We start from the raw sequence: 13,694 nt of genomic DNA, 5'->3' as shown, positions 1-13,694 counted from the left end.
TCGGCTTATGCTTAACTCCCTACGTGGACTACATGGCCCAGCATCCACCGCGGTGGGTTAATTTCCGGGTCAAGAGATCCGCTCTGGGGTGCATCACCATGGAAGCGCTCGGTTTGGTCACGTGGTGGCCCTGGTTACGCCGGGTGGCGGCTGTGGGGTCCCAGGCTCGGCGGGGGCCATTTTGCCGGAGGCTGGCTCCGGGAGTGGAAGGCCGGAGCGGCCTGGCAGCTGACCGGAGCCGTTCTTTCTCTTCCTCCGCAGCTCAGGGCTTGGAGAGGAGCTGGAAGGCTGGGCTTCATCCAGCCCTCCCAAGACGGCAATGGTTCCCTCTAGCTCTCGCAACCTGACCACCCTCCATGGCGGCCGCGCCTTCGGAGCTGCTCCCGCTGCCGCCTCTTGCAACCCCTGGTTCCTATCGCCTCCTGAGCCGCTGTCGTCCTTCCGCCCCAGGGACTGATGGTCGTCGATCTGGGGGCACCATGAGAGGCGAGAAAAACTACTACTGCCGTGGGGCTGCCGGGGATCACGGCTCCTGCCCCGCGACACCCTCGCCTCTGGCCTCGACCCTCCTGTTACCGGCGGAGGCTGTTTCAACTAGCTGGTCCGGTCCTGGAAGTGGGCTGTCGGGCGGAGATGAGGAGGAGACTCGGCTTCTTCAGCTCTTGCGCACCGCACCGGATCCTTCGGAGGCGTTCCAGGCTTTGCAGGCTGCCCTGCCGCGGCGGGGCGGCCGGCTTGGCTTTCCCCGCCGCAAGGAAGCCTTATATCGGGCGCTGGGCCGAGTACTTGTGGAAGGCGGTAGTGATGAGAAGAGGCTCTGCTTGCAGCTTCTCTCGGACGTTCTTCGGGGTCAGGGCGAGGCGGGTCAACTGGAAGAGGCCTTTAGTTTAGCGCTTTTGCCTCAACTCGTTGTCTCCTTACGAGAAGATAACCCTGCCCTACGGAAAGATGCGCTGCAGATCCTGCATATTTGTCTGAGGCGTAGTTCTGGTCAGGTCCTGAGGACTCTTATACAAGGCCTGGAAAGTCCAGATGCCCGGCTTAGAGCTTCCACTGCGCTGTTGCTCCCCGTCTTGCTTACTCCTGAGGATTTGTTGCTGGGCTTGGATCTCACTGAAGTAATAATATCTCTCGCCCGAAAGCTTGGCGATCAGGAGATGGAAGAAGAATCTGAGACGGCATTCTCCACGCTTCAACAAATTGGAGAACGACTTGGCCAAGAGAGGTTTCACTCCTACATCTCTCGCTTGCCCTCTGCGCTGAGGAGGCACTACAATCGCCGCCTGGAGTCCCAGTATGGAAGTCAGGTTCCATACTATTTGGAGCTTGAAGCCTCTGGGTTTTCTGAAGATGCTGCCCCATGTGTAGTGAATCTTTCCAGCAGCAATCTTAAATTTGGGATTATTCCTCAGGAACTTCATGCAAGATTGTTGGATCAGGAAGACTATAAAAACAGGACTCAGGCTGTTGAAGAGCTAAAACAGTTGCTGGGAAAATTTAACCCAAGTTCTACCCCTCATTCTAGTCTTGTTGGTTTCATTAGCTTATTGTATAACTTGCTTGACGATTCCAATTTCAAAGTGGTCCATGGCACCCTTCAAGTTCTCCATTTACTGGTCATTCGCCTGGGAGAGCAGGTGCAACAGTTCTTGGGACCAGTTATAGCAGCTTCTGTGAAAGTGCTGGCAGACAACAAGTTGGTGATCAAGCAGGAATACATGAAAATCTTTCTAAAGCTAATGAAAGAAGTAGGTCCTCAGCAGGTTCTTTCTTTGCTCCTGGAAAACCTTAAACATAAGCATTCCAGAGTCCGGGAGGAAGTAGTGAACATTTGCATCTGTTCCCTCCTGACCTACCCCAGTGAGGATTTTGACTTATCCAAACTGTCTTTTGATCTTGCTCCAGCTCTTGTGGATAGCAAACGCAGGGTTCGCCAGGCAGCTCTAGAAGCCTTTGCTGTTTTGGCATCATCATTGGGCTCAGGTAAAACCAATGTTCTTTTTAAAGCTGTAGATACTGTTGAATTGCAGGATAATGGCGATGGAGTGATGAACGCTGTGCAGGCCCGATTGGCCAGAAAAACTCTCCCACGGCTTACAGAACAGGGATTTGTGGAGTATGCAATACTCATGCCGACTTCTGCCCAGGGCAGGTCAAGCCATTTGGCACATGGAGCAGATACAGACTGGCTTATGTCTGGTAACAGGACTCAGAGTGCACACTGCTACTGTGGTGACCACACCAGGGACAGCATGCAACTTTATGGATCCTACAGTCCAACTATCTGTACCCGAAGGGTTTTAAGCGCTGGAAAGGGGAAAAATAAATTACCATGGGAAAATGAGCAGCCTGGAGTCATGGGAGAAAACCAAACCTCCAGTTCCAAGGACATTAAAGAGACAGAGCAGGTATGCTTACTATTCTTGTTAAAAGTGAAAGAATTCACAATTAAGTTTTTGAATTAAGTGCTGATGTAAACATCCATTATAATGGTATGGATTATGATAGTCCATTTAATGGGTTCCTTGATTAAATTTGAGGTAAAATGAGCTATGGACAATAAATGGGTGTCAATTATGGGTTATTGTTTTAATCATATGGAACTCACCTCAGTCATACAACAAGCACTGAATACCCAGTAGGTACCAGATAAGGAACTAAATTGCACTTCCAGGAGGTTTCTGGAGAAGGTTATAAACTAGCAATTAATATGTTAAGTGCTAGGATAGAAATACAGAGTGCTGTGGAATACCTAATTCCACTAGAAAAACAAAAAGCAAAGAAGCCTTCAGGGTTCTGATCTTTGAACTCAGATTCCTGTCCCTGCAAAGCTTTTATTCTAAAATTTACAAATTTACATGTAAATTCAGAGTACCATCAGTACTTTATACTTCATCTGTATTTCTAAGTTAACATCTTGTCCTATTTTTGCTCTATATTTTATGAACCATTTGATAGTAAATTGCACACATTTTGGATTCCATTTCTTTGTATTTTGACATACGTCTTCCAAATTAAGTTACTATATAACAGTATAAACTCTTCAGAAGACTAGTAGTAATTAAGTTGTATATAGCTTTTATTTAATTTTCTCCATCTGTTACCAAACATTGCATGTTTTTTATTTCACTGTTATCGTCCCATATCCAATTATAGTTGGTATGGGTATTGTCTTTTTATTTAGTATTATGTCCCTACTTGTTTGTGGGATTTGTATGTTTTTTTCAGGGTAGGTCCCCTTTCCCCTGAAAGGCTGGGGTAATTGTTTTGTAGAATATATCACATGAGTTTATATAATTGTTTCTATTTGAGTAGACTCAGGTTAAAAATAGTTAGCAAATATATTACCTCAATAATGGATACAGTACAGTAGGGTTGCCCCACCTTGAGCGATGCTTAAGGTTTATCGTTTGATTAAGTGACAATATCTATTATAAAGGTATATTTTCCCCTTCACTGTAGATATTACATTGAGACTACAAGTAGCTCAACAATGTTTTACTCATTGCTTTTGACAACCAGTGAATAATTTTATATTAGTTATTACATTGGGGGCTACAAAGTGTAATTAAAGATAAACATTTTCTCTATATCACCTAAAATTCTTTTCTATATGTAATCATCATGTCTGTCTTTAATTTTTGCTATTAAAAAGTTTTTTTTTTTAAAGATTTATTTCTATTTTTGTGTCTGTATGTATGAGTGTGTGTTTGTGTGTGTGTGTGTTTTCATCTGTGGAGGCCAGAAGAGGGTGTCCGCTCTGATTGAGCTAGAGGAGTTGCAGGGTTCTGTGACGGGCCTTGTGTGAATGCTGAGGACTGCCCTCTGGGCCTTGTGTGAATGCTGAGGATTGTCCTCTATAAGACCCACAAGAGTTCTGAAGACTGCTCAGCTTTCTTTCCAAACCCAAGTGATGCTTTTAAAAAATTTATTTATAGTTCTATCTACTTTTTGTTGAAAATAGATTTATTTCATACAATATATTCTCATCAGTTTCTCCTTCCCCCAGATCCTCCTAGATCCTCTTCACCTCCACACCCACCCAAATCCAGTCTTTCTCCACTAGAAAACCAACAGGCAACTCAAAAACAAACAACAAACCAGAATAGGACAAAAGATGCAAACAGGAAAAAATAACAACAATAACAAAAAAAAAGAGCCAAAGAAAAAGCACAAGACACACTTGAACACTGAGAAATATGATAAAAACACAAAACCAGAAGCCATAGTATATAAGTAAAAACCTGTAAGGCTTTATAGACACACATACACACACACAGAGACATTTTGGGACAAAAACTTTTTAAATATACCATTAAGTTCATTTTGTGTTAGCTATCAAATTAGGATTTTTGATGCTAAATTGCCCCATATTTGACCAATGGCTGGCTCCCTGTGATCTTCCGCATGTGTTTGGGTCTTTCCTTAAGATATAATATTAAGAGTTACCTGCTATCTTTCCTGTTTCCACTTGGAATCACCTGTTCCCACTCCCCACCCAGGATCCTATTATTACCAGTAGAGTAGAGTAGAGTAGTATTTCAAAGTCAAATTCAGTGTATGTTTTCATTTATTGCTAATTCTTGCCATTGCAGATTGACCCTTTCAGTGGACAGAACAAAAAGGTATCTTTTTTTTTTTTTTTTTTTAATGAGTTCTTATGAGTATCTTGAATTGGCAGTGCAAGTTCTCTGCTATTTTCTATTCTATATTTGGTCTTCCCTCTTTTGTAACAAAAGCCTAACTTCCAGTATCATGCACTGTATCGTACCTAACACAAAAAAATTAAGGCCAAAGTATCTAGTAAATAAAAACCAAGGTGTCTTCATAGTTTTCTTTGTCTTTTGAATTTGGTTTGGTTTGATTTGGTTTTGGTCCCCACTGCCCCCACTCCTAAAGACAGGTCTCATGTACCTCTGCTTATCCTGAAATCCATTACATAGACTGGGCTGACTTTAAACGTACAGAGATTCTCCTCCTGAGCACTGAGATTAAAGATGTGTCCATTATGTCTAGCTCCACAGTTATTGTTGTATTTTGAATTATCACATAAAGTTTTATATTACGACTTTTAAAGGGCTGAAGGTGGAGCTCAGTGGCAGAATTGTCCAGCAAGTACAAGCCCCTGCTCACCTCCAGCACCACAAACATGAAATGAAAGCAAAAAACAACAATGTACAAGAACTTTGAAGAACTCAGTTGTTTTGGCAGGACAGATACAGATGTTCCTTATGATATAGATTTATACTCCGGTAAACTCACTGTAGCCTGATAACATTATCAATCGAAACACATTTATTAAGCCTAGCCTATTGAACATCATAGCTTAGCAGCCTGGTATACTGAAGAGAAGATGTTATTTCTGCTCACAACCTTGGGACTGAGTTGGTGCTGCTCAGCAGTGCAAAGGAAGGATCAAAAGTCCAAGTACTGTTTCTACTGAATGTATATTGCTTTGCCATAAGTAAAAGCTGTAAGTTAAGAAATTACAGTGTGTTTAGTGCATTTTCATGGTTAGTTTTCGCACTAGTACAGAAGCAGATGGAACTGACTTCTAAGTGTTCCCATTGCTCACTTACTCTTCCCATTCCAAAGGATTGCATTCTTGTGCTGGGATTGAACCCAGGGCCTTAATGGAGTAGGAACTCAACTCTTTCCAGCTATATCTCCAGTTCCATCTTTTTTGTTTGATTTTTGTACTACTATATATTATAAACATTAATGATTTTTTAAGGAATATTAATAAGCCCGCTTAATGAATTTAGAGGTAGACTTGGTCAAATCATCTGTTTCATCCTAATGTTGTTATGATTTATGTGGTTTTCTTTCATTTCTGCTGTTAAAAAATGTGTCTTCTTTTTTTAGCCTAACTAAAAGTTTTATTGATCTTTTAAAAAAGCCAGTCTTTGGTTTTGTGAAGTGTCTGTTTTGATTTCATGTTTTCACTGATTTCTGTGCTATTTTTTTGTTACTTTTTTCCTCTACTTGCTTTTATTTTAGCTTGTTCTTTTCCTTGTTTCCATTTTATTTATTTATTGGAGGGAGATGGGAAGCACATGTGCCATAATACATGTATGGAAGTCACAGGACAGCTGGAGAGGGTTGCTTCTCTCCTGGGCCATGTGGGTTGTGGGATTGAAGTTTGTTCATCAGGTTTGGCAGTGCCTTTACCTGGTGAGCCATCTTGCTGGTGCAAAAACTTTCGTTTTTGTAATAATGGAAACAATTTTGCTATTCCAGAAACATCTTTATCTAGTTTGAAATTTGCTTAAATTTCACTTAGTATTTCTTCTTTGACTTATTTGTAAATTATAAGTATATTTTTTAATTTCCAAGTACTGGTTATTTTGGGGGGGGGGGATTTGTGTGTGTGTGTGTATGTGTGTGTGTGTGTATGTGTGTGTGTGTATGTGTGTGTGTATGTATGTGTGTGTGTATGTGTGTGTGTGTGTATGTGTGTGTGTATGTGTGTGTGTGTGTGTATGTGTGTGTGTGTATGTGTGTGTGTATGTGTGTGTGTGTGTGTATATGTGTGTGTATGTGTGTGTGTGTGTGTATGTGTGTGTGTGTATGTGTGTGTGTGTATGTGTGTGTGTGTGTATGTGTGTGTGTGTGTATGTGTGTGTGTGTATGTGTGTGTGTGTATATGTGTGTGTGTATGTGCGTGTGTATGTGTGTGTGTTGTGTGTGTGTGTGTGTATGTGTGTGTGTATGTGTGTGTGTGTGTATGTGTGTGTGTGTATGTGTGTGTGTATGTGTGTGTGTGTGAGTGTGTGTATGTGTGTGTGTGTGAGTGTGTGTATGTGTGTGTGTATGTGTGTGTGTGTGTGTGTATGTGTGTGTGTGTGTGTGTGTTTTCTCTTTGTTGCTGATTTCTAGCTTAATGTCTTCGCAGTTTGAGAACAGCTATTATATTGGCATATTCCTTTAAAATTTTTAAAGTGTTTTGAAAGAGTATGCTCTCTTTCAGTGTTTGTGTGTGTATGTATTCATGAGAGGGTACTTCTCAAGTGTGAATATGTAAAGACCAGAGGTTGATGTTGAGTAGCTTTCTCTCTCTCTCTCTCTCTCTCTCTCTCTCTCTCTCTCTCTCTTGGTTTTTCCAGACAGGGTTTCTCTGTGTAGTCCTGGCTGTCCTGGAACTCACTTTGTAGACCAGGCTGGTCTCGAACTCAGAAATCCGCCTGCCTCTGCCTCGGCTGAGTGCCTTTCTCTATAGATGTCTGCCTCCTGTTGTGAGGTGTGATTTCTTATTGAACGTGGAGCTGGAGTGTTCTTCAGCAAGCTCCAGGGATCAGCTTCTGTCTGCCTCATGCACTTTGCACTAGGGTTACAGATCCTGCATCCACAGGGGATCTGGACACAGGTCCTCACGCTTGTGCAGCAAGTACCTGAATTTAGAGGTAGACTTGGTCAAATTATCTTCTTCTTAGCCCAGACTATTCTCTAATGTTGATGAATGTGAGCTTGAGAGAAATACCCAATTTGTTGCTAGATGGAATTATCTGTAGATGATAATTATATCCAGTTCATTCAGGTTGTTGAGTTCAATGTCCTTTCTATTTTTCTCCATATGGATCTGTCAGTTTCGCATGTTGAAGGGCGATAGAGTCTCCATCTGTACTAGTGGATTTATTTATTTCTCCTTGCTGTTCTGCTTCTATTTCTATCACGTAGTTTGATGCTATACTGTTATTAAAATGATATTTTCTTGGAGTATTGATCTCTTTATTGAGAGGCACTCCTTTTATGGCTAATAATTTTTTTGCTCCCAAGTTCAGTTTGTCTGAAATTAAGTCATGCCTGATTTCCTGTTTTTAATTTTAATCTTATTTGTATAAGTATTTGCCTTTATGTACGTCTTTATGTATCACATATGTACAGTGCTTCTGGGGGCTAGAAGAAGGTGTTGCTGGATCCTGTGAGACTGGAGTTAGAGACGTTTGTGAGCTGCTAGGGATATGCTGGGAGTCTAACCATTGTCCTGAAGAGCAACCAGTCAGTGTTCTTAACTGCTGCCATCTCTTCAGCATCATGCCTGCTTTCTTTTTATTCATATTAGCACAGTATCTCTCTATCTTTTTACTTAATGTGTATACATTAATATATTTAAAGTTGCTTTCTTGTAGAAAATATATAGTTAGATTTTGCTTTTTTGTTTTATGCAGACAACTCCTTTAAAATGTTCTTTTGTGTGAGTGTGGTATATGTATGCGCTATAGGCTGTGTGTGTGTAGGAGGAATCAGTTGTCCTACTGAATCACTGTGCCTCAGTCCCCTCAGACAGGGTCTCTCCCCGAACCTGGAGCTAGGCTGATAGTCAGCAGTCTTCAGAGATGCTCTTGTCTCTGTCTGACAGCACTGAGGCTACAGGCTTCTGTTCAGTCATCCTCTGCCTCGCTCTCGCTCTCGCTCTCGCTCTCGCTCTCGCTCTCGCTCTCGCTCTCGCTCTCGCTCTCGCTCTCGCTCTCGCTCTCGCTCTCGCTCTCGCTCTCGCTCTCTCGTTGTTCTGGAGATTTGAACTCAGGACCTCCTGCTTGCATATCAAATGCTCTTAACTACTGAACTATCTCCATAGCCCATCTTGTGTTTTAATTGGTATAGATTAAACTATTAACACTTAATATGATGAATTAGTATACATAATATTTTCTATTAACAATATGATGAATTAGTATACATAATATTTTCTATTAACACTTAATATGAATTAGTATACATAATATTTTCTATTAACACTTAATATGATGAATTAGTATACATAATATTTTCTATTAACACTTAATATGATGAATTAGTATACATAATATTTTCTATTAACACTTAATATGATGAATTGGTATACATAATATTTTCTATTAACAGTTAATATGATGAATTAGTATATATAATATTTTCTATTTGTTGCTTCTGTTTATTTCTGTCTTTAACATTTTTCGTCTTTTGTAGATTTAATTGAGAATGTTATGATTCTGTCTTTAACTTTTTCATAGCTCTTTTATTTTGCTCTTTGTTTTGTAGTTGCCTTAGAGTACGCATTCATATCACAGACACAATAAATAGAAATATTAATACTGCTGTTTTGAGTTGTTCTTAGAGCAATCAAGAATAAGAAAAAAAAAGGTGAAGAGATGGTTTAATGCTTAAGAGTACTTGCTACACTTTCAGAAGACTTGGGGTCAATTCTAAACACCCACATAGTGACTCACTATCTTCTGTAATTCCAGGGTACCTGACACCCCCTTTTGGACTTCCTGGGCACCAGACACATACATGATGCATAGATATACATGCAGGCAACACACACACACACACAAAATTTAAAAAATATTTCATTATACCTCCCTTATTGTTTCTCCAGTGCACTTGTATATGTCTGTCTATCAGTCTCTTTGCTTCTCTCTGCTTTCTGTGTGTATGTCAAAGATTTTGACCTATTTAATTTTCTTTTCATAAGAAGAACTCTTAACATTTGTTGTAAGGAAAGATCATACTAGAAAAATGCCTCAGTTTCTGTTTGTTTCTGGATGCCTTTTTGTCCTTCATTTTTGTGGTGATTTCCCTGGATTCAGACCTCTAGCTAGGCTGGTGGCGTTTGCTTTTCTCTTTCATTTCCTTGACATTTTACTTCACTCACTTTCTTCTCTTCCATGATTTCTGGGGAGTCGGATGTAATTTTTACTTTTGGTTCTGTCTTTTTTTTTTTTCCCCTCATCTTTGCCTCCAGTATCTTCTTTGTCTTTGATTTTTCCGTAACTGGAAGATGATGTGCTAAGGTATAGTTTCTGTGGCATTTATGTGCATGTCACAGTTAGCATGTTATGGTCAGACGACAACTTGTAGGATTTGATTTTCTGCTTCCTCAATGTGAGGGTCAAACTCAGGTCATCAGACTTGGCAGAAAGTTCCTTTACCCACTGAGCCATTTCTCCAACCTGTGGTTTTGGTTTTTTAACCCCAATTTGTTTTCCGCTGTTTGACAGTGAGAGAAAACACCAGGCAACACAGTAGCACCAGGACATAGGCAGGATGGACTTATTACTGGTTACTTTTTAATAAAGGAGCCCTGATATAAAAAGATAGTCTGGAGATTCAATTCTAAATTAAGCACATATACTCTGTGCTAAATTTTAAGTATGAAAGATACAGAAAATTCACCCCTGCAGTCATATGTAAAATATATGTTTGTTCTGTCTTATTGCTTGTATTTGGTACTGTTCCCTAAATGAGGCTCTATAGTGCGGTTTGTGAGTGTGTTTGCACACACACACACACACACACACACACTTGTGAAAGAGAGAGTTTTATAGTCAAAGGAAAAAACAAATTTTAATGTGCATATGAATTGCATCAGTATCTTCTTCAAAACACAGATTGTAGAGCCAACCCAGTCAGTAACTCAGTGGGCAGAGGCAATTGCCACCAAGCCTGATGACCTGTGTTGAATAACTGGTACCTATATGATGCAGGTACCAGTTAGGGGATACTGACAGTATTCTTACGTGAATGTGAGTATGGTGGAACATGCCTATAATTCCTGTATTTTGGTGTGCTGAGGCAAGATTGTGAATTACAAGCCAACCTGGGTTGTAAGTAGCCTCTATAAATCAGTCAATCAATCAATCAATACATTAGCTTGAGAATGAATTTATAGCTAAGTCAGTAGAATGCCTGCCTGCCTAGAATGCACGAGACCTGGGTTCAGTCTCCAGTGTTGCAAAAACTAGGTCTACTGGCTCATACTTGTAGTCTCAGCATTTGGGAGGTAAAGGCAAAAACAAAAGCAAAAAAATAAAAACAAAAGAAAAAAACCCCATGAATTTAGGCCATCTTTGACTACATAGTGATTTTGAGCCCAGCCTGAGCTAGGAGACCTGTTTTAAACCCTCCCAAACAAGCAACCTTTACATTTATAGCTTGTCAAAATTGTGAATAACCTGAAAGTTATCAGTGTAGATATTAGATTATTACCAGTAAGTGGTTTACTTTTTAAAATTTTAGAATTCTCTGAATATGAAAACTTTTTTTTTTTTTAGTATTTTTAAAACCGTGAAAATCATGTTAATGGAAATAGAGGACTTCATGTTCTCTCTAATGTGGAAACTGAAAAAAAAAATGTTAGCCTGAATGTAGAAGAGTTATTAGAGTTTGGAAAGGTAATAGGAGAGGATGGGTTTTAAAAAGTTGAAATTAATTACAAAACAAATATAATGTAAAATTGACTGCACAGTGAATACTATTTATTAGATCATCTACTAGTCTGTTAATGTATCTTTTGTTTTAAAGTATTCAGTTGGAAGTTCACTGTAATTGGCTTTTTGTTTAATAACATATGAACAATTGTGGAAATTGTAATCCTGACTTTGAAGAACATATATCACTAACAGATCATGCTATATTTATGAGACAGCATCTGGAAACCATCAAGAACTGTGTGTGTAATGTACAGGAGGTTGTTTGTTTCTTTGTTTGTTTGTTGCTAGTCAGTCTTCTCATAGGCCTGTAAGCACATTTTATCACTGAGCACATCTCTAGCCCCTACTTAAGTGGTTGTAACCAGAGCCCTGTGGTACCATTCTTTACCTTTGCTTGTAGTAGTTTAGTCGGGCTACAGAACATCAGTAGTCACTGTCTCCTCTTGTCTGAGGAGTAGGATGCTTGTCAGGTAAGTTGCTCGTTGCCTGCTGCTGGAATGGCTTAGAGCAGACTTACCGCTGATGAGTCAGACATCCTGCTCCTTTGAGTTTGTCTCCTCTCTTACTGCCAGATAAATAGTGTAGAAAGGTAAAGAAAAGACTTGCAGTCTAGTAAAAGAAAGAAAAGGTAGCATTTCTATCTTGGAAAGAAAAATACTGTTAATGTGTCATACTGAATGAGTGTTTGTATTACATACTCAATAATACTTTCTTTATTTGAGTTTTGTAATTGGTTTTAAATTATTTATAACCGAGGAGGCTTAGCAAAAATTTGCTAATTTATTCTCTTCTCAGTTTTCAGCTCATGACCTTATTCCATCTCCAAAATTAAAGCCCTCTCAAGGAGTACCAGCCAATGATGATTTATGTTTTAGCAAAAAAAGGTCATCAAGAAACTTATTTCAGAGTAGTCGGGATTTTAACTCAGATTCAATTCCTACATGTGGTGCTGGTAAGTAAATATTTGAAATAATAGGTGTGTTGAAGTAACTTAAAGATTTCTCTAAACTTCATAATCCACTTGAGGGCCTGTAGAAAGCATATGTGATCCAATGGACAAGTCAGGTTTAATAAATTATATTATTTACTATGCATTTTATTTGTCTGTTACTTATAAATTTACTTATGTCATATATAAATAATAAATTAATAAATGCTTATTGAAGACTGGCTAAAAAGCAGACACTTTGACGCAATTGTCTCTTGAGATCATAGGTCATCTTATGTAGGCCATGGTCACTAAAGACACTGATGTTTCTTGCGCATGTCTACATGTCAGGTGTGATGGAGCGTTCAAGAAAGGTATAATTCTTCAAAGGCTCGTGTTCTGTGATGGATGTGGTGGTATATACCTTTAATGCTAGTACTCAGGAGGAAGAAACAAACAGATCTCTATGAGTTCTAGGCCAGGCTGGTCTACGAGAGTTTCAGACCACCCAGGACTATATCGTGAGACCCTGTCTCAAAACCAAAACAAACAGAAAAGCATCAATTTCTAGTAGAGCAGGGGAGCAAATATTAAATCAATTTAAGACATGATAGATTAGGCTGGGCGGTGGTGGCGCACGCCTTTAATCCCAGCACTTGGGAGGCAGAGGCAGGCGGATTTCTGAGTTCGAGGCCAGCCTGGTCTACAGAGTGAGTTCCAGGACAGCCAGGGCTATGCAGAGAAACCCTGTCTCGAAAAACAAAACAAAACAAAACAAAAAAAAAAAAAAAAAAAAAGAGTTAAAGTCCAGAATATAATTTTACCAACATATATGAAATATGTATTTATAAAATAACCTTTATTTTTACTTTGTTCCTCCATGCCTTCTTTTTTCAAAGGTAATACTGCAAATCTTCAGACAAATCTTTCTGGGAAATGTGGGCAACTTGGATTGTCACAGATAGGTTGTAAAACTGGCAGTGTGGGTTCTGACTTACAGTTCCTGGGGACAGCCAATGGCCATCAAGATAAAGGTATAAGCTCCAGATTTACAAAGCAGCATTATTTATGTTACATATTATAAGTAACACTTATAATGTTATTTATAATGTTACACTAGTGTCATTATGACACTAACTCACACACTAATTTGGATGATCATAACAAATACTTGTTATAATGTAATGATACTAATATTTTTATAATTATTCTAAAATGTTAGACTTCTAAAACTTGATTTAAATATGACTAAACTTATGATGAAGGCCAACATGAATTGAAAGTAACATTAATTAAATAGTACTATGTACATGCATTTATTTAAATTTTAAAGCTACATAGAATTTATTGTGTCTTCTTAGGAAATATATAACTTCCTGACAGGTCCTTTCAGATAAGACAGGATAGCTTATGCCTGTGATCCCAGCACTTGGGACAAGGCAGGAGAATTGCCATAATGACATAAACATAAAGTCTGGGCCAACCCGGGCTATAGGGTGAGACCCTGCCGTTCTTTTCACCCTCGTGGATTCTTGACTGACAAGGTCCACGTGGGCAAAGGGGGCAGAGGC

General features: G+C 39.5%; 1 protein-coding gene across 4 annotated transcripts in view; it reads left to right on the top strand.

Annotated features, from left to right (window-relative positions):
- The first annotated feature begins 104 nt into the window (after nt 1-104).
- The window catches only part of Togaram1 (TOG array regulator of axonemal microtubules 1), a 64,595-nt gene continuing 51,005 nt past the window's right edge, over nt 105-13,694 (top strand). For 2 of the 4 annotated variants that reach the window (XM_034513907.2, XM_076941833.1), the window contains exons 1-3: nt 116-2,408; nt 11,991-12,147; nt 13,023-13,157. In XM_034513907.2, coding sequence (XP_034369798.1) covers nt 357-2,408; nt 11,991-12,147; nt 13,023-13,157 — 2,344 coding nt within the window. In that variant the 5' untranslated portion in view covers nt 116-356. Of the gene's footprint in view, nt 2,409-11,990; nt 12,148-13,022; nt 13,158-13,694 lie in introns of all 4 variants that reach the window. The other 2 variants (XM_034513910.2, XM_076941832.1) reach the window with 2 other exon arrangements.

The sequence above is a fragment of the Arvicanthis niloticus genome, chromosome 11, assembly GCF_011762505.2.
Source record: "Arvicanthis niloticus isolate mArvNil1 chromosome 11, mArvNil1.pat.X, whole genome shotgun sequence".
Lineage (NCBI taxonomy): Eukaryota > Metazoa > Chordata > Mammalia > Rodentia > Muridae > Arvicanthis > Arvicanthis niloticus.
The sequence above is the reverse complement of the archived record's forward strand: the minus strand, read 5'-3'. Positions and strand labels throughout refer to the sequence as shown.